This window comes from Cebus imitator, unplaced genomic scaffold (assembly GCF_001604975.1).
Source record: "Cebus imitator isolate Cc_AM_T3 unplaced genomic scaffold, Cebus_imitator-1.0 Scaffold328, whole genome shotgun sequence".
Lineage (NCBI taxonomy): Eukaryota > Metazoa > Chordata > Mammalia > Primates > Cebidae > Cebus > Cebus imitator.
In genome coordinates this window covers 1,491,572-1,513,569 of record NW_016107643.1, presented here as the reverse complement: position 1 = coordinate 1,513,569, position 21,998 = coordinate 1,491,572, and the positions used below count along the sequence as shown (strand labels likewise).

Genomic DNA, 21,998 nt, shown 5'->3' with positions numbered 1-21,998 from the left:
CACCTATAATCCCAGAACTTTGGGAGGTGGAGGCGGGAGGATTGCTTTGAGCTCAGGGTTCAAGGGTAGCCTGGGCAACATGACGAAACCCTGTCTCTAAAAAAAATACAAAAATTAGCCATGTGTTGGCTACGCCTATAGTCCCAGCTACTAGAGAGGCCAAGGCTGGAGAATCACTTGAGCCTGGGAAAGTAGAGTTGCAGTGCAGTTGCAGTGAGCCAAGATAGCACCACTGCACTCCAGCCTGGGCGACAGAGTGAGACCCTGTCTCAACAAACAAACAGGCAATACACCCCAAATTGGTCAAGAAACTCAATGCAAATCTTATCAAACCAGTTGGCTTTTTGTTGTTACAGAAAATGGCAAGCTCATCCTAAAATTAATATGGACATGCAAGAAACCCAGAATAGCTTTTACAGTCTTGTAAAATAAGAGCAAAAGTGAAGGACTTAGACTTCACAATTTCAAAACTTACACGAAACCACAGTTATCAAAACAGTGTAATACAGGCAAAAGGAGAAACACAGGACAACAGCACAGAAATGAAAGCTTGGAAATAAGTTCTCAGATTCACAGTCAACTGATTTGCAACAAATGTTCCAAGAAAATTTAATGATTAAAAAAAAGTCTTTTCAACAAATGGTGCAGAGACCACATCCACAGGCAAAAAGAGAGTTTGGATCCCTACCTCACACCATACACAAAAATTAACTCAAAATGGATCAAGGACCTAATGTAAGACATAAATCTATGAAACTTTTCAAAGAAAACTTAGAAGCAAATCTATGTGATGTATGCTCATGATAATGTGATCTTGGCTTACCTGGGCACTTATTTTCTGGATACAACACCGAAAAGCACACGGGATAAAATAAAACACTGATACATGGAACTTAATCAAAACCAAAAACTTTTGATTTCAAAAGGTGTATTAAGAAAGTGAAAAGAAACCCATACATGGAGAAAATATTTGCAAATAATATATCCAATAAGGGACTTCAGAATTCATAAAGAATTCTTACAACTCAATAACAAAAAGACAACACAACTGAAAAATGGGCAAAGAATTTGAATAAATATTTCTCCAAAGAAGATATACAAAAGGCTAATTAATGAAGTTGATGTTCAGTTTCATTAGTTATCAGGAAAATACAAATCAAAACAACGAGATATCATTTCTCATTCACTAGAACAGTTTTAATTAAAAAGATGGTCAATAACAAGTGTTGCCAAGAACATGCAAAAATCTGAACCTTCATATGATATTGGTGAGAACATAAAATGGTGCAGCTACTCTAGAAAACCTTTTATTCTTCATTTCCACAGCCAGCCCTAGGAAACCACTAAACATCTGCCTTCTGTCTTTGGACATTTCATATAAATGGCATCATGCAATGTATGATCTTTTGCACCTGGCTTCTTTTACATAGCATGTTTTTTTAGGGTAATCCATGTCAGAAAATATGTCAGTACTTCATTCCTTTTTTTGCCAAATAATACTACATTGTATGAACGTACAACATTTTGTTCATCCACTAGCCAGCTAATAGGTATTTGGGTTGTTTTCACTTTTGCTTATTATGAATAATGCTGCTTTCGGCATGATGCTATGAGAATGATGCTATGAGCATGAGCATTTATATACAAGTTTTTGGGTGACATATGTTTTCGATTTTCTTGGGTATGTACCTAGAAGTAAAATTGCTAGGCATATGATAACTCTATATTTAACTTTTTGAGGACCTGCCAACTTGCAGCAATGCATGAGAGTTCCAATTTCTACATATCCTTGCCAATACTTGTTATGACCTGTTTTTTTTTATTATAGCCATCTCAGTGGGTGTAAAATGGTATCTCATTGTGGCTTTGGCTTGCATTCCTCTAACGATGAATGACAGTGAATATCTTTTCATGTGCTTATTGGCCTTTTGTATTTCTTCTCTGGACATATGTCTATTTAAATCCTTTACCCATTTCTTAATTGGGTTGTCTTTTTATTGTTGAGTTTTAAGAGTTATATGTTCTGGACATTAGATTCTTACCAGAGATATAATTTGTAAATATTTGTTCCCATTGTCTAGGTTGTCATTTTGCCAGATATATTCTTGATATTAACGGAAAAGCACAGATTTAAATATTTTATTAAAAAGTTAACTCCTAGTAGATTAAAAACAGAATTGTAGATCCCCTAAATCTTAGTATGGAAAAAAGGGAACATGGAAAATTTGATCCAGTTTAGTAGACAAAAAAACTGGTTTTTGGTGTTATTTTACATTTTCCTGTTCTATTTCCATTTCTGAGAATGGCTTCTTTATCTCCAGTAACCACTTTTTCTGTTGGGTTGACATTTAGCTTTTTGTTTTTTCCCTGGACAGTGGGAATTTACATATTTTGGATGATCATCAGTTGTTACATACACTGCAGGTATTTTCTCCCAGTCTGTCTCTTGCCTTTTACCTTTGTTTACAGTGGCCTTTCCCTTACAAAGTCCTCACAAAGAGCCCTGTTGTCAATGGCTCTGTCTGACAAGCTCTTAGAGAATTTCTTGCCCACTTATCTCTGAGGAGTCTTTGCACCTGCCCAGCCTCTCCCAACTGTTCTAGAAGCCCACAGATACATTGCTGAGTGGTCACTTAAAGTCCAAATCAAAGGATAATTTCTCAGAATTGGTTTCTTAGGAACCCACCACCACTCCCAGCAGGTTCAGGTCAGGCCTTGGACCAGCTTCCAGTCAATTTCTTCTTATACCAACCATTAAAAGGAAGAGAAAGGGCAAAGGGGAGGGAGCTTTATATACACAACACAGCTTTCAAGGTTTTATTCTTCATAAATAAGTAGTGAAACACTCGCATTTGGATATGCAAGGCATCTTACCTGGACAGTGAATGAAAGACCAGTTGTATCTGCTGTCCTCCAGACACATGCTGGAATTGAGCAGGGGCTGTGGATAGAAATTTCCTGTAGGGGCTTGCGAAGGCATCTTCACTGGTCCTTTATAGGAACCTTCTATGCATTTTCCTTTGCCAGTATTGCTAGGATCAGTACACCAGCCACAGCCTGGTTGCTCCAAGCAATGACTACAGGTACAGTAGCCTGAACAATTTTCAGCTATTAAAAAAAAAAAGTTGCAATTGACTATCACAGGTAGATCTGAATTCACTGTATTTAAACTACATTTTTCTTTAACAGACTATTCAACTGGCACGAGTCAAAAATCCTATTCTGTCTTGATTATTTAAAAGAGATAATGAATGAATTTAAAGAGCCCAGTACTTTGCCCAGTACATAACAGAGACTATCCCTCCTCTTCTCTCAATCCCAGGATACTGAAGGCAAAAGAGACCTTAGAGGTTATCTACTGGAAAGCATTTACTTTACAATAATTAGAAAATTCAGATATGGAGATATTACATGGACTGAGCAATATGACACTGAAGTTGGGCAAGTTATTTCTGTACTCTGTGATCTACCCTACATTTATTTACTGTGTCAATGTGCCTGATTCTGTATGAAGGGTCTTGTCAGGCAGCAATGTCTTGATGGCAATCTCTGGACAGGTTTGAGCAGAGGTCATGTCCAGTTTTATTTTTAAAATGTTCAGAGGCTGAGAGCATTGCCCCATGGCAGAGTTGTTGCCTACAAAGAGGGCATGTATGAGTGCCAAGGGCTCCCTTTTTCACTTACGGGGGCAGCTGCTCATCGTATACCACTCCATACACTGGCCGAAAGGGAAGGAGGCCACGTAGGCATTGGAGTCCACACACTGCTTCATGTTGCTGCACCACATGCACTCAGAGCTGCCACTGGTGCACTCTCCACACGCTGTCCTCAAGGCACATGGCGTCCGGCACTGCTTGGCACTGTGGTTTGCTGGGAATTAAACCCAAGAGAGACAATTAGAGCTCCCAACATGTCTGCTAAGGTCAAAGACTTTTTTTTTTTTTGAGACAGAGTCTTGCTCTGTCACCCAGGCTAGAGTGCAGTGGTGTGATCTCAGCTCACTGTAACCTCCACCTCCCAGGTTCAAGTAATTCTCCTGCCTCAGCCTCTTGAGTAGCTGAGACTACTGGCACATGCTGGTTACTTTTTTGTATTTTTAGTAGAGACAGGGTTTCACCGTGTTAGCCAGGACAGTCTCAATCTCCTGACCTTGTGATCCGCCTACCTCAGCCTCCCAAAGTACTAGGATTACAGGTGTGAGTCACCCACCCAGCAAAGACTTTCCAAATGTGGGTGATGATCCATTAGCATGCCATGAAATCAATTAAGTGAAAGAAAATAGAAAACAATAAAAGTCATCCCATACTGTTTAGTCAAGTGCATTTATACACTTGTGGAAAAAATGAATTTTCTCAGAGCATTAAAGACAAAGACGAGGAAACAGTGAATCTTTCCATAAAAGTAGGGCTGTAAGCCCCTTAGAATTTGGGGACGCAGGATGAACTTTAGGGGTTTTACAATCCACTTGAATATGTAAAATCTTATGTTTGCAATTTTGGAGGGAAGAAGGATTCCATTCCAGCATTCATTGAATTCACCAAAGTATTCAGAATTCCGATAGCCTGCTGGGCAGCTCCCCTAGAGAAGTTTAGAAATCGTATTTTAAGGTGACTTCTATGATGGTATGAATTGTCTTCTACAGCTCTGTATTCCTCAGAAAAATTTAAGTACTTCCCCAAAACTGGACACAATGCAAATGGAGTCGAGCCTCCCAAAATAACCCACAATTCCACCAACTGCTTGTGAGTCCCTCTGCAGGAGAAGGAGGCTCATTTTGGGTTGTTTACATGCTGTAGCGGCTACCCCAACCTGCCTCTACTTAGCTGAAATGTAGCCCAGAGAGACTGAATGCTGTGAAACTATTCCAAGTGTCTGTCTGCTCAGTATTCTCCGACAGCTCTCTCTCTGGGTTGCTTCCATCCTCGGTCACAGAACTGCTCTCATCATTTTTCTCCCTGTTGACACTATCTTTCTAAACACTGTCCCTGTAGTGAATTGCTTGCTTTACTAATCTTTTCTTTTTATTTTCCTTTTTTTTTTTTTCTTCCACAGCATTTTTCTGCCAAAACCAATAAATTTACCTTTCAGAGCAATTCTCAATACTTTTTCTGGTCAATAAACCTATCAATCTCATTGTTAATTAGAATATTAGTTTCTTTGAGTAGTGTTAGTTATTTTTGGTTTTGCTTATAATTAAAACTATTCAGAGTCCCAGAATATTTCCTTCTGCTTCTGAAATCTGGGTTATACTCTGTTTTGCATGATTGAAATGAATACTTCATCTGTTATCTGACTACTTTCACACATCTCAACAATGACCTATGCCTCCTATGGTTTCTCTCATGATAAACTCTGAATAGCACCTAATTCACCCATGAACTTACCAGGCCTTTCGCAGACACTACCATTGAGTGGGTTGATGCAGGTTGCAGCCTTCAATCCCCGAATACTGGGTTCTGATAAAATTCCACAGAATCCAGCATCACTGGGCTCAGATGGCATCCACTGTAGTAAACTATTTGTAAATGGAGACATATCTTCCCAGCACCAGTAGGACACATTGATCTTCCGAAGGCCAACCCATGGGGTTAAGGTGAGCTTGGACTAAAGGCAAAAGAGACACAACTATGAATACAACTGACATCTTTTTTACTTATTTATTTATTTATTTATTTTTTTTTGAGATGGAGTTTCGCTCTTGTTACCCAGGCTGGAGTGCAATGGCGCGATCTCGGCTCACCGCAACCTCCGCCTCCTGGGTTCAGGCAATTCTCCTGCCTCAGCCTCCTGAGTCTCTGGGATTACAGGCACGCGCCACCATGCCCAGCTAATGTTTTGTATTTTTAGTAGAGACGGGGTTTCACCATGTTGACCAGGATGGTCTCGATCTCTTGACCTCGTGATCCACCCGCCTCGGCCTCCCAAAGTGCTGGGATTACAGGCTTGAGCCACCGCGCCCGGCCTACTTATTTATTTTAATTCTGGGGATGGAGTCTTGCCATGTTGCCCTGGCTGGTCTCAAACTCCTGAGTTCAAGCAATCCTCCCACCTCGGCCTCTCAAAGTGTTGAGAATACAGGCATGAGCCACCATGCATGGCCTGAATATAACCAACATCTTGACCAAAACAAGCTTCTAGATAAAAACCACCAAGTATACCCCACAGACACAGGAAAACCTCTCTGTCCCTTGATTCAGCCATGGTAGATTAGGATAGATCATCACTTCAATATGGCAATTTTATAAAGGATAAAAATGTAGCCCAGAGAAGATAATATATCAAAAAATTCACAGAAATTATAGCAAAGCAATAATCAAGTTCTGAAATGTCGATATCCTATGACAAATGCTATGAGGCTATCCCCAAATGCAGGCTGAGGATCCCTAATCCGAAATCCAAAACCCTCCAAAATCCAAAACTTTTTGAGTGCCAACAGGATGCTGAAGGAAAATGTTCATCAGAACACTTTGGACTTCCAGATTAGGGATGCTGAACTGGTTAGTATATTGAAAATTCAAAACACTCCTTGTCCCAAGCATTTTAGATAAGGGATATTCAACTTATACCACATTTGCTTTATCCATTCAACCACCCTGGCACTGGATTTTATAGGGAATAATAGGACAGTGACACCTGGGATAGTCTATTTTCTGCTTTTCTGAAATTTCCTTCTCACTGCAATTTTTAGAAAGTTTTAAAAATCAAAACATAAAGTTTAGCCCAGAAATGATAAGTATTCCTAATTTTGGTAATTATAAAACAAAAGATATGCTGTATCTCACCTACTCTTTGTTTTCTTTTGAGACAGGGTCTTGCTCTGTTGCCTGTGCTGGAGTGCAATGACATGATCATGGCTCACTGCAGCCTCAAACCCCTGGACTCAAGCAATCCTCTTGTCTCAGCCTCCCAAGTAGCTGGAACTACAGGCATGTGCCACCATGCCTGGCTAATTTTTTTAAAAAGCTTTTTGTAGAGATGGGGTCTCCCTATGTTGCCCAGGCTAGTCTTGAACTCCTGGGCTCAAGCAATCCTCCTGCCTTGGTCTCCCAAAGTGCTGGCATTATAGGCATAAGCCACCACACCTGGCCTATTTCCATTTTTGAGAGGAAAACATATACATGCCTAAAAGAAGACCTAAAAAAAATAGTTCCAAAAGAAAGAAAGAAAATTAAAAATACTTTTTAAAGGCCCTTCAATAATTTTTCTGCCTTCATGATAAAATCCAAATCCATTACTTTTGTAGCCACAGCCCCTCAGGGTCTGGCCTTGGTCCCTTCTTGAGGCCCAACTATAGCAATCCCATCCTCCAGCCTGTAGCCAGCCACGCAAACTTACCTGCAGCTCACTCAAAGAGCCATTCCCTTAATCATCTCCCTCTACATCTCACATGCTGGGGCACTAATTAATGCACAGGAAGCCGTTCCCTCTTTGACATCCTAATTCACTCCTTCTCACCTTCAGGGGTCACCTTCTTACAGCTTCCTACCAGCCAGTAACTGTCCTAAAAAGGCTAGGCTGGGTGCCCTTGCCTTTTTTTCCATTAAAAATCTGGGCTGTACTGACTGGGTATATCTAGTGGTATAGCTTTGGAAGGACATTACACTTCATTTGTCTCTCATTTGTCAGTCTTGTCATTAAGACTGTGAATTTCTGTTTCATAAATGTGGCCACCGCAGATTAGAATACCCGGAAACATTTAGAGTTAGAAAAATCTAAGGAAGAGAGAAAAAGGTACTAGAAGTATATCTGTGGCCACCTGGTTGAACCTTTATAGTTTCTGTGGACTCAAGAGTCATTGTTAGAGATGCCAGGGTAATGAGCAAAACTGGATGCCAAACATTTTCTGAGAGAGTGAATGACTATAGGAAAGGTCAGCTGCCAGCCGAGGATGGAATGCTGAAAGAGACTCACATTTGGAAGCGGGAAGAGAAACAACAGAGACAGTCTCCAATGGAGATTCTGAAATCTGAAAAAGCTATCAAAATATTATGAAATACCAAGTGTGCTCACGGTAGCCTGAGGTAAACACAATAAGAATGCATCATCAATGTTTAAATGTCCATACCCTATTCCATACCCTATCAAAGTCACACTGAAGAAAGGGACAAATTGGAGAAAAGTAAATACAGGGTACCTCCTTCCAGTCTCAGAATGGCCCTATAGGCAGCACACAAAGGCCAATGCAGCCAAGACCCAGGCCACATTTCCATACCTTCACAAGAAGAAGGCTGTACCCAAGGAAGTGTGTACTCAACTCCTCCCTGCTTGACAAGAACATTTACACTAAACATTTCTGTACCACAGCTGACACTGCTAAAGGAGCTTTGTTCTATGAGTCTACTTAACTGAAGGTAGGATCACAGTTTATGACTCCAGATTAAAAATGACAAAATGTGATCATGGAATATCGACTATAAGCTGCCTAAGAGCACCAGGTGGACAGGAAGAGAACCTGAGCCTTTCTGAGCTCAGAAACTCTTGACACAAAGGTGCTCTCTTGTTCTGAGATGGCTGAGCTATTAAAAACCCAAGGAGATGCACATTTCTTAGTGGTAATTATACAGTATTATGCACTATTATAATACCTTAACTCCAAGGAACTCAGGTAGCTTAATCCAACCTAGCTAATTAGCAGTGACCTCTCCCTTCTCCTCTAGCAGAATCGAGGAAAAACAGGTATGAAATCATCTACTGATGTTACCAGAGTATGTGCACATGTACATGTTAGAATTCATCCCCCATATAATTATTCACAGATCTTATATATACAAAGTATTAAAAACTTCCAGATAAACAAGGCATTAGAGGAAGAGACTCTGACAGCGCAGCCCCACAGTCCCTCAGGCTGCATTTGCCAGCACTCTTCCTCTTGCCGAGCACATCACACATGTCCACAGCTTTCCACATGCAAGCTGCAGTCATGCCTTTGGTAGAAAGGTAGATATCAGAAACTTAAATTTAAGGATTTTAACTCACCATGCTCTGAGATGACTGCATTATTCGCAGCTGTTTAAGAACAAATTCTACTTTCTTCTGGGTTGTAAGAGAAGCCAAAAAGGCATTGTGGTTCCTACAGAACAATTTAGCATTGTCATAATTCTCCTTGGCAGTAGTAATTTTCAAACACGAGTTTCCAACCAAATGCCAGCCAATGCCACAGATATTTTCTTTCATTAAGGGGAGAAGAGGAAAAAAGAAAGTTTTAGAAATCAGACAAAATTACTATATTATTAGTTCGAATTACTGAATACCAAAATGGCCTTTCTAATTTAAATTCCAGGTACTTCATTAGGATGTGGGAGCCTCTGACACATTATTAAGGACCAAATGCAGAATACAAGAATTTAAAAATGTTTACTAGTCATATCTCCTGAATCCTAAAAAGCAATGAGGTCACTTCTGTATCTTAGAGGAAAATACCAGTTTGGTGCCAGTATTAGACTGACACACCTCCTTCTGAAGAAAAATTAGAAAACTAAAATCCTAAGTGAAGAGCAGACAAATGAATATGCATACTGGAAGGCTCAGGTAAAAACTGCAAGAATGGAAATGAATTGAGGAATTAATAAATCTATAGTCTCCAAAAGCTGCACTGTTTTCATATCATCAGGTGGAAGGTACAATCAAGTGTACAAAGCATCCCAAAAGTGAGGTAAGATGGTCCTTTGTGGGACACAACCTAAGTGATATGGCTACAGCATACAAGGCAAGCTTGTAATCTGCCACCTGTGATCATCCTGAACCCACACAAGGTACTGCACAGAAGCTATGAATGCTTCCTGGAAGACAGTGAAAGAACAAGGCAACTTCACCAGAACCAAAGTACCTTGGAGACATCAACAACGCTCATTAACAGTAACAGTCACTGAGATAAATGAAAGGTGGCATGGGAAAGAGATTATTTAGGAACAGACAAAGACTTGCTCTTCACAGTGTAGCACTGTTGAATAGATAAAATGCACACTCTCGGCCCCACCCCACACTTGTACCACAATATGCCTTTTAGCAAGATTCCCAGGTGTTTTCCTAAACATTAAACTTTAAGACACACTGAAATAAAGAAAAAGAGTCCCACTCTACAAGCTGAATCAAAAACTTCCAAGGGACATTCAAAAAGGACTTAGTCCAAGCCAACTTCCCTGAACATGCTCAGATGTTGTACAGAATCAAGGAAGTTCCCCTTCCTGGATCATCCCGGCTGAACAAATACATCACAGTGGTTTGGTCATGGTGGCTGGTCTCAGGCCCTGAACTCATTATCCTGAACCTCAGAAGTAGCATATGTTGAGGTTTTCAGGGCTGGAGATCACCCCAAGGTGCTGCTGACGGAAGTATCTATCCTGTCCTTCTCAGAGGGGGCCCATAAGCAGGTGCTAACAATCAAATCCCAGTGGTTAATAAGAAGTACTCTCCATAAAGTGCTCAGCAGACTGGCTGCTGAGATATTATGCTCTAGTCCCAGGTTATCAAAGGTGGATGGGGAAGAGGCAAGGAGCCAGCTCAGTGATACAAAATCAGGCTGTCACTCAATTCTCCAGAGCAGTGAAGGATGTTTCACTTTATTTCAAAGGACAATAGGAGCAAATACTTAAGAATTGCATTTTAGTTAAAAACAAAAACCTCATCATAGTGGTGTGGGGGATGAATGGACAGAATTAGCTTTTCCCCTTTGCTAGGTTCAACCTAGGCTGCACAGTGTTGGGGGAAATGGGGTGAAGTCTTGGACCCACACACACCAAGATGACCCTGCAAGGCCTACCAGGCAGGGCAATGCACTCCTGATTCCGGGGCTCCCACTGGCAGTTCTGGTCCAGGGCACAGCTCCTGCAGCTGGTCTTCTTGTTACAGTAGTACATGGGGTTATCCTTGGGACAATTCTCATACCTGGAAATGGAGATCTAGAACACAGTGGACAAAAGCTTTTCTCTTGTATCCACAGAGAGAACTTATGGTGAGGACCAATAGGATACTACAGACAACAAAATCTAATTGAGGAAGCAAACCACAAATAAATAGATAGATAGATAGATAGACAGATAGATAGACAGATAGATAAATAAGCAAGCAAATAAGATGCAGCAGCTCTGCAGTAGGAACAATGCAATGGAATGTTCTGCTCAAGGACATTTTTTAACTGGCAAGGAAGCAGCCCACTGTTTTAAATACCATACCTCAGCCTGGTCATCTGTAAAATGGGAATGCTGAACTTGCTATTTTCAAATGCTCCCTTCAAAAGTCTGAAAGTTTTCTATTTTAAGAACTGCATGAGACCGACAGAAAAAGTCTTGAAAGCTGTCAAAAACTATAGAAGCCTGGGTCATCTTACAACTTCAATTTAAAAATCTATATAGGATGAGCAGTGAGGTTATGCCAAACCAAGATATAAGACAAGGAGATTTTGCAGTCTGTCATTTCCACAGTTCAACATGGGTCGCTATATCTCTGACTCACTCTCAGTCTCAAGCCCTAACTTGCTACCAAAACCTAGCACTGGTAAAGTGAGGTTACTTTTAGATGCCTCAAACCAAGGATCCAGTACTTAGTCATGGCCATGCCCAGGGACAACATTCTTTCCTTCTTCTAAAACACAACACACAAATCTCCAGGGCTAGTAGGACCCTTGGAATTAAGATGTATAGAACATCTCTTCCTAAAGGAAAACCTCAGGGATAATAAAATCCAAATCTAAACCTATTTGAAAAATAACTCTGAGCCATTATTTATATCATATACACTATAAAAGCTAAACCTATGACAAATTAGGACTTTTCTGAAATCTTTAAGAAACAGTCTCTGACCTGGCCTTCTGTGCAGCTGTGGTTCCTAGGGACACAATGGTCATTGCACCAGTGGCAGTCATTGGTGTTGGCTGTGCAGCTATAACAATCTGTGTGCTGGTCACATCTGTCATGGTCAAGAGCTATAAAGAAATGAAAATCTCATCAACTTGGACAGCTTCAGTTGAGCACAATCAGAGACTGAAGTTAAAAAAAACTGTAACAATCGTTAAGTAAAATGAAGAGTGAAATTGGCAGGAAAATATATTTGGTACGTTCTGGTTAAAATAACATTTAGAAATAGACAATCTAAAGAATTAGTTTTGTACCCAAAAAAGAAGTACACAGAAAGTTAAAACAAGAATAGGTTAATTTAACAACTATAAGATATAATGAAAGTAAATTCTGGTTCTTTGAATACTTTTCTTTCAAAAAAAAAAAAAATCAACTAGTAATATAATGAACATCAAAACAGCCCAGGAGCCAAAATATTGTAGGAGGCCAAGTCATTCCTCCTAGTTATAAACACAAGGCTAATTTGGGCACAGGAATGAAAGCTGCTTCTATCCATCATAACTCTCAAGTTAACTGCAACACCAATTCTACTAATAAGAAATTCAGCCAACATACTTTAAATTAATTGGTGTAAATAAATATCTTATAGAGAAAACATTCTTACTTTTAAAGAATTTTCTGGTCATGCACAGTAACTCACACCTGTAATCCCAACACTTTGGGAGGCCGAGGTGGGCAGGTCACCTGAGGTCAGGAGTTCAAGACCAGCCTGGCCAACATGGTAAAACTCCCATCTCTATTAAAAATACAAAAATTAGCTGGGTTTGGTGGCAGGTGACTATAATCTCAGCTATTCAGGGATTACAGGCTGAGGCACGAGAATCACTTGAACCTGGGAGGCAGAGGTTGTAGTGAGCCGAGATCGCACCGCTGTACTCCAGCCTGAGCGACAGAGTGAGACTCTGTCTCAAAACAAAATAAAGTAAAATAAAATAGAACTTTTGTATACATCACTTCACTGTATTGTATTGTTCTCTATGTCTCAGCAATATAGGACAGGAAGCAAAGCAGGCAGAAGGAAGAAACCAGCTTGGAAACCATGAGGGAAGGTTCTAGAAGAGGGATCACTGCCCATCCTCAGTAACTGTCTGTCTTGATATGTATCCAACTAGAGAAGCTAGACAAAAATACTTTGCAAGGACAGCAGCTCTCCTTCTCTCCACCAAAACAATTTACTTCAACATGGCTTTTCTGGGCTGACTCTCCTAATTTCATCCTTAATGTCAGATCTGTATCCAATATAGTAGCCAGTAGTCACAAATGTTTTTTTTTTAATTAAAATTAAATTAAATTAAAAATTCAGTTCTTCAGTCACACTAGCTACATTTCGAGTATTTGACAGCCCCATGTGGATAGTGGCTACAATATTGGGACAGTCCAGACACAGAACATTTCCATCATCAAAAATAAAGTTCTGCCAGATGGCACTGCCTCAGAGCAACTGCAGCCAGGATCTGGAGTCAGTAGGCAAAGCCAATGCAGTGCCAAGAAGGTTACGTCTTCATCATTCACAGACCTTCTAGGAGCCATATGGCATGTTCCCATCCGAGATGTTTACAAACCAATTTTCAAACATCCAGAAATGCTTTGTACAAGTTATTACTGAATAATTTTAGATAAGGAGAACACAAAAAGTGTACAAATGCTAAGTTCCTTCATAATTCAGATAAAATGAGGACTCAAATTCATTAAAATCTAAGTAGAGGAAAAAAACATACTTCTTTTGGAAAAACATTCTGATTTTAACTTTTCCTCTTGTTCATCAGTTGCCAGCTCCCATGAGATACACTGAGACGACCCTGTATCCCACACACACCGGATACCAGGTCCTGCTGCTAAACAAGCGGCTTCACTCCGGTGTGCATCACACTGTTCCAAGGTGAATACCAGGATGTCACTGAGGAGGAGACTATTGAAACCACCAAACACAAACATGGTGCTAAGAGGAAAAAGGGAGAGAAGAAATTTACCAGAGACTTAGATAACAATTGCATGCTATACTTTTATGTTTTTTAAGAGACAGGGTCTTACTCTGTTGCCCAGACTGGTCTCAAACTCCTGGGCTCAAGAGATCCTCTCGCCTCAGCCTCCCAAGTAGCTGGAACTACAGGAACACACCACCACATCCAGCTACCATGATACACTTTTTACAGACAATTTGCAAACAAATCTTACATAAATTATCTTTCAAGGTCTTAAAAACCATTCTTATTCCCTTTCTTTCTAAATTCCATCCTTTCATCCTGGCGTATAATCACCCAGAATAGTTCCAATAAGCTGCCTACTCTTCACAGCTACTGTATTAAAAAGTTCTCATGATAGCTTGGTGACTTTTAACCATGAGTTCCTGGAAAATTTTAGTGTCAGAATATGCTAACATCTTTTAATGCTAAACAGCAATTCTATATCTTCATTTTTTAAATATTAAAAATAAAAAGGTACCAATTTAAAGGACAGCTAAAAGCCTCTGTAATTAAAGCTGTGTCATACTGGTTCATGAAAGAGCCCAATCATTAACAGATAAAAGCACACACATATACATTTGGGTACACAGTAAAAGTGGCATCTTAAATGAGTGGGAAAAGACGGTCTTTTCAGTAAATGGTATCAAGATTATTAAGCATATGGAAAAAGATAAAACTGAATCTATTCCTCTACATACCAGGATAAAGTCCCCATGGATCAGAGCACCTTCTGAAAAAAAGAAACCACACAAGCACTAGAAGAATGGGTGAATTTCTCTATAACCTGAGAGTGGAAAAAAAAAAATGACTTAAAATCCAAATGGTAGAGAAAAAAAGACTGAACAATCTGGTTATATGAATTAAAAAGACTTTTTACATGAAAATAATCCTATATGCAAAGTAAAAAAACAAATGATATGCTCTGAAAAAAAGATTTACAACTTATATCACAGGAAAAGAACTATCCCTAACATAGAGGGGGGCTTTAGCCAGTTTGCAGGGAAAAAATGCAAATGACCTTAAACATATAAGATGTTCTAATTTCAGTGTAAGAAAAATGCAAATTAAAAATATACCAAGGTAGCATTTCTCACCTATAAAACTAACAAATAAAAAAAAAAGCACAAAAATTTGACAATAAGCACAAAAATTTGATTTGTGAGACTGTGGGGCAACAGGTACTCTCAGATACTACTGCTGGGCATGTAAAATGGTGCAGCCTATGGCGGGATTTGGCAAGCTCTAACAAAACTATGCACTTGCTTTTTGAACCTGAAATCACATTGCTAGAGGTCTATCACAAAGACAGAATACCAAAATATAAAAAGAAGTACACATAAGGCTATTCACTACGGCATTAACCCATTTATGCTGGAGGGTAAATTTTTTTGTGAAAACTCAGATCTTGGTGATGACCTTGAGCAGTAAAATATAAATTACTCCCACAAGCTTAGTGTTCCAATAATGGAACACTAGTCATAAATGGGTTAATGATAATAGCGAAAGACTCAAACAGCCCCAAATGTCCATCAAATTGGGGATACAATAAACTATAGTACATCCGCATAATGAAATATTAGGCAGATATAAAAGGAATGAGGAAAATTTCTACATAATTCTATGAAGTGATCTTCAGTATATATTGTTACACGTGGGAAAAAATGGAATGCAGAGAAAAGTATTCAAAGAATGTAGCCGTTTATCTATTGAGGTAACAAGAAGGTCAAACACACAAACCTGCATATATAATTCATATTCCTTTTTAAAAACAAGAATGCTACAGTTTCTCTTTAACCTGTCTTCTTAAAAGACCTAGAAACAAATGGCCCACCCAGTAGCAATGAATACAACTAGTGCTTAGAGTGTGGGTATCTAAATACCATTCTTTCCCCCCTCCTTTCACCCCTTAAAAACTAGAACTTTTAAGAGAAAAAACAAATTTCATGTCTGGATGAAGAAATGTTCACAATGAGTCTAGCAGATCTTGTTATAGTGAAAAGAAAGGAAGACTGCGGTAGTAGCAGATTAACTCAAAAGCTAACTAACATAAAGATGCCCTCACTGGCTAAAGATGGAAAATGTTTGAAATGTAATAAAAATACAAACTATAATAGGTCGAAGCACATGAAATATTTTTAAATCCATGAGTTCATAATGATATATGTCTCCCACGCCCTGAAAAGAAACCTAATTTGTCACCTTTGGACAATGCTAAGAAATCAGTTCATTATTTTTGAAAATTGGTAAATAAAGGAAAAGAAACAACCCTATGAAGTGATCTTGCCAAAACAGTGAAGTGAATGTGATCAAGCTAATTTGTAGGAAGTTTAGGAGAGAGACCAATATGTTATATGAAAGCCCAGGATACAATAATCAAAATCTGGGTCGGGCACGGTGGCTCACACCTATAATCCCAGCACTTTGTTAGGCCGAGGGAGGCGGATCACCTGAGGTCAGGGGTTTGAGACAAGATTTGCCAATGTGGTGAAATCCCGTCTCTACTAAAAATACAAAAATTAGTGGGGTGTAGTGGTGGGTGCCTGTAATCCCAGCTACTCGGGAGGCTGAGGCAGAAGAATCACTTGAACTCAGAAAGGAGAGGCTGCAGTGAGCTGAGATTGTGCCATTGCACTCCCGCCTGGGTGACAGAGCAAGACTCCGTCTCAGAAAAAAGAAAAAAGGAAAAAAAAAGTCAAAATCTGGACCGCAGTGAGCTCTACAGGACAAACAACCCAATTTCTTTAACAAATAAGGGGGGAAATGATGGATGGGGACCCTACAGATCAAGAGAAACTTCAGAGACATTTTAATCAGTTGTAACATATGGATCTTATTTGGATTCTGAGTTGAACAAATTAAACTTAAAAAAAAAAAATGAGACAGGAGATGTAAACACTGAATGGACACTGAGAGATACTAAAGAATAACTTTTTTTTTTTTTTGAGATGGAGTCTTGCTCTATCAGAGCACCCAGGCTGGAGTGTAACAACATCATTATAGTTCACTGCAACCTCAAATTCCTGGGCTCAAGCAATTCTCCTGCCTCAACCTCCTGAGTAGTTGGGACAACAGGCACGTGCTGCCATGTCCAGCTAATTTTTGTATTTCTAGTACAGAGGAGGTCTTGCTGTGTTGCCAGGCTGGTGTTGAGCTCCTGCAATGAGTAGGGCTCAAGCAATCCTCCTGCCTTGGCCCCTGCAAAGTGCTGGGATTACAGGCGTAAGCCACCACCCCTTGGCTTAAAGAATTATTAACTTTAAACGTGTGATAACTGTATAGGGGTTGTATTTTAAAAATTAAGTCTTCACCTTTAAAAGACAGCCAATCCTCATCCTATTTATGTGGTGCCACTAACAATGTTTCTGTCAATGATGAATGGCACATATGATGGTTGTCATCTAGTAAGCTAAGGTTAATTTATTACTGAAGAAAAGTTTTAAATAAATTTAGTGTAGCTTAAGGGTACAGTGTTTACAAAGTCTACAGCAGTGTACAGTAATATCCTAGGCCTTCACGTGCACTTACCAATCACTCACTGACCTTCCCAGAACAACTTCCAGTCATGCATACTCCCTCCGTTCATGGTAAGTGGCCTGCACAGGTGTATAATTTTTTTTTTTTTTTGAGACGGAGTTTCGCTCTTGTTACCCAGGCTGGAGTGCAATGGCGCGATTTCGGCTCACCGCAACCTCCGCCTCCTGGGTTCAGGCAATTCTCCTGCCTCAGCCTCCTGAGTAGCTGGGATTACAGGCACACGCCACCATGCCCAGCTGAATTTTTGTATTTTTAGTAGAGACGGGGTTTCACCATGTTGACCAGGATGGTCTTGATCTCTTGACCTCGTGATCCACCCGCCTCGGCCTCCCAAAGTGCTGGGATTACAGGCTTGAGCCACCGCGCCCGGCCTAATTTTTTATCTTTCATACTGTATTTTTACTGCACCATCTCTACATTTAGATATGTTTGGACGCACAAATACTTACCATTGCATCATAATGACCTACAGTATTCAGTATAGCAACATGCTGCACAGTCTTGCAGCTAGAAGAAACAAGCCATACCATATTGCCTAGATGTGTAGCCTAGGTTTGTGTAAGTACACTCTGTGATGTTTGTACAATGATGAAATTACCTAAGGATGCATTTCTCAGAACGTATACTTATCATTCAGTGACACATGTCCATATTTATAGATTCCATATTTGCAAATTCACCTGCTTATAAAATCCATTTCTAACTACAAAATCAATACTTGCAGTAGTTTCATGGTCATTTACTAGCATGTGTGCACAGAATGGCAAAAAATTTGAGGTGACAAACATGCATATTCCCAGCTAAAGTCAAAGAGGGAGATGCTCTCCCTTCTTGTTTCAACTGTCATACTACAAACATGTCTCTTCCATGATGTATCTAGTGCCGTGTTTTTTGCATTTTGTGCCTTACGTTAGTGCTTTTACTGTTGAAAATGGCCCCCCATGCAGTGGTGAAGTGCTGTCTAGTGTAAGAAGTGTAAGAAGGCTGTGAAAAGCCTTACTGAGAAAATACATGTGTTACATAAGCTTTGTTCAGGCATGAGTTAAAGTGCTGTTGGCTGCGAGCTCAATGTTAATAAATCAAGAATATATATTAAATAAGATGTTTTTAAGTAGAAACACACATCAAAGAAAGTTATATATACTGACTAGTTGATGAAAATGTTGTCATCAGAGGTTTACAGAAACATAACCCTGTATTTCCCCTAGAAGCAATAATTCAATATTCACAAATTCAGTGTTTATAGTTACTTTATAGAGTTGTGAATAATGAAAATGAATTATAATCTGAAATATATATTTTTTTTAGTCAGGGTCTCACTCTGTCACCCAGGCTGGAGTGCAGTGGTTCCATCATAGCTCACTGCAGCCTCAAACTCCTGGGCTTAAACAATCCTCCTGCCTTGGACTCCTAAAGTGCTGGGATAACAGGCATAAGTCACCATGTCTGGCCTAATCTTAAATATCTACTGTAGATTTCAAAAACTAAAAAATGAATATCAGTTTTCATTTTTAACCTTGCTATCAGCTTACTCACTACCACATTAAGCAGGCTGGATTCAACTAGTTAATTTGTTGCTTAAACCAAATAAGTAACCTCCTCTTCCCAGTACAGTTGCTGTTCTCAGCAATTGTGAATACATCTGGTTGCACAGGGGCTCTGCAAAGCTGGGGAGAGTCCCTCAGAGACCCATGCAGCAGGCAACAGAGAGGCATAGCTGCGTCTCCTGCCACACTGGTGCGTCACAGCCATCTCTCCACCTTCTTCCTGCCTCCCTCAAAACCTCAGTGACAACCAAGGAAGGCAAAACTTGCCCAACGCTGTTGATCGACTTAAAACATGAAGAAACAAAGTGAAAATTTATTTTTAGTAAATTATTTCATAAAATGAAACCGAAACTATGGCCTTTTAGTACATGGCCTCCCTCAGGGTCCCCTGCTGCCTACCCAATCCTGTCTCACACATACAGATACTCACATATCAGGGTTCAAACACACCATTGGAATCACATAAAAATAAAAACATTACAACTCAGGCAAGGCATTCCCAATTCTGACTCGCGGATAAACTACATTTTACGGTAAAGTCTCAATTTCTCTCTTCTCTGAGTTCGAATAAAACCTGAGAATGTTTTATAAAAGATTCATTGGTTTGCTAGTTATTACTGTACTAATACCTCCCATTTAGCAAATGTTTATTATGTGCCAAATGCTGTGCTAGGAGAACACTAGGAACACAAAAATGAAGACAGCTGATGCCAGGCTCCCACAGGCAAGACAATGACAAAACGGTCCCACTGCATTTCAGATGAAAATCTCAAGAGGCACTTGCTAGAAAGCTTTAAGAGTTTTCTGTGCTGAGGAAATTCCAGATTATGATTTACAATAATACTTCAAAAGATCAAGGTGGCCAGATATCCTTCCATTTTAGTCTCTGTCAAATGTTCTCATAGTAAAACCATATACATTGCTAAAAAACTAAATAATTACCTTATAAAGATAGCACTTTTTCCCAGTAGCCAGTTCCTAAATTGTGTTAACTCTTCCTTCACAACATCTCCAAAATATGTCACTTTCTCACCTTCGCTTTTTTTTTTTTTTTTAAATGGAGTCTCACTCTGTCGCCCAGACTGGAATGCAGTGGCACAATCTCGGCTCACTGCAATCTCCGCCTCCTGAGTTCAAGTGATTCTTCTGCCTCAGCCTCTTGAGTAGCTGGGACTACAGGTGCCTGCCACCATGCCCGGCTAATTTTTTTTGTATTTTTAGTAGACATGGGGGTTTCACCATGTTGGCCAGGCTGGTCCCCAACTCCTGAGCTCAAGTGATTTGCCAGCCCGGGCCTCCCAGAATGCTAGGATTACAGGCGTGAGCGACCATGCCCAGGCTTTCATCTTTCCTCATGTAAATTAAATTACCTCATCTGTCTTTCATCATTACAACAGAAATCTCAAAAGCCGAAAGAATTCTAACATGATACAGGCATTATAACACTTAAACATCCTTAGGATTTATATGGCTTAGAATTTTAAAAGGGAAAGTAGACAGCAATAATAATAGTAGAAACTGAATGAGAAAAATTAATAAACATGATTAGGCTGTTTAACTTCTTAAAAATCTTTAAAGCACACTGTAAGGAACAAGTAGAGTGGCCACTCTGAATCTCCCTTATTTAACTGAGACTTCTCCAAGCACTGATTTTTTGAAGAGCTCTGGTAGTTTTGGTCAGGCATTTTCAAGCAATACAATGCAATGAACTGCAGACTTCTGATTATCCAGAGCCTAAGGGCTTGATTTACATTAAGCTTCACAATCTCTCCACCTCTGTTCTCCCACCTTATTCCCCATCTGAAGTGCCCTCTCTCCTTTTTTCCAAACTTCTTATTCAGATACAACTATTAGAAACTTGACAACCTAAGTACCACAAACAATAACAGAGGGCATAAGACAATGACATGCATGTAACTTTTGTTGCCCCAGGCACTCAGACCACACCAAACAGCATACTCACACTCTTATGTGCTAACAAAACCGGGTCAATAAACATGCCATTCGAAGTAATTCATATCCATATCAAATATTTTGAACATAAATCAGAAAATTTATACCCACATAATCTTGTAAAAAATCTACTGGGATGAAGGAATCTTGGGAATAATATGTAAGTCCAATTCACTTTACCTCATTTTCATTTTAAACACAAAAGAAAAGGAGCAAGCACTTCTCCAATTACCTGTTGTGTAAGACTGCTGAATGGCCAAATCTGTTGACATCATGGTGAAGGTCAGGTCTGGGAAGCACTGACCAGCGGTCACAGGCTAGGAGAAAGAAAAACATATTTCAGAAGGGACTACCATTTCTAATCAACAGGACCTGACATTTTCTTTGGGAAGAAGGCTACAATAAAGGGAGCTTCATAAAACATGCCTCTCAATTTTCTCAGTTACAGCAATATTTCTGGGTTAAAGTGCAGCAGCAGCAGAGAAACAGGGCATGAAAGAAAGGTGGGATTATACTGCAATTCTAACTAGCAAACACACCCAAAATCCATGACCTCTGGATCACTCACCTGACTGCCTATCAGTTTGATCCACCAAAATGTTTTTTAAAGCAAGCAAATTTTACATTCTACAAAGCTTATGTCAATAAAACATATGGGTTTCATAATTATTTTCCACTTTTTTCTATATTGATTTGCTCAAATGTAGTGGCTAAAATGGAAAAATACAGGCAGAAAATAAAACAACAAAAAATTTAAATGCTAGAATTTTTAAAAAGTCCTTTCCCAGGTCCCCTAGATTGATTAATTTTCCTTTGTTGTGACTCACACTAACAACTTCTCTTCTGGATCTAATACCAACTGGGTGCTGCTATACTATGCCAACCTCATACTCAGTGTCTCACTCTCTGAGCCCTAAATATGTGCCGGACTCTTCCACCTATATGTCTCTGCAAAATGGGTTTCCTCTGCCTGGAGAGTCCTGCCTAACTTCACCTGCCTGACACCTAGTGTCCCCAGGGATCCAGAAGGGATTGCTCCTCCTCAAGAAGGTGTTCCCTCCATGACTTAACGGGTACTCAGAGGTGCTCTCATACATTCTTTTCAGCATGAAACACCCTGAAGTACAATTCTATTATCTGCTCATTTC

The 21,998-nt window shown here is 39.7% G+C and overlaps 1 protein-coding gene across 1 annotated transcript in view; it reads right to left on the bottom strand.

Moving 5' to 3' along the window:
* Nucleotides 1-21,998, bottom strand: part of ATRN (attractin) — a 163,190-nt gene that overhangs the window by 62,790 nt on the left and 78,402 nt on the right. The window contains exons 11-18 of the mRNA XM_017504810.2: nt 21,083-21,167; nt 13,571-13,791; nt 11,799-11,920; nt 10,760-10,898; nt 8,977-9,167; nt 5,385-5,604; nt 3,685-3,870; nt 2,875-3,108 (exon numbers count right to left, since the gene is read on the bottom strand). Of these exons, the coding sequence (XP_017360299.1) occupies nt 2,875-3,108; nt 3,685-3,870; nt 5,385-5,604; nt 8,977-9,167; nt 10,760-10,898; nt 11,799-11,920; nt 13,571-13,791; nt 21,083-21,167 (1,398 nt within the window). The remainder of the gene's footprint in view (nt 1-2,874; nt 3,109-3,684; nt 3,871-5,384; nt 5,605-8,976; nt 9,168-10,759; nt 10,899-11,798; nt 11,921-13,570; nt 13,792-21,082; nt 21,168-21,998) is intronic.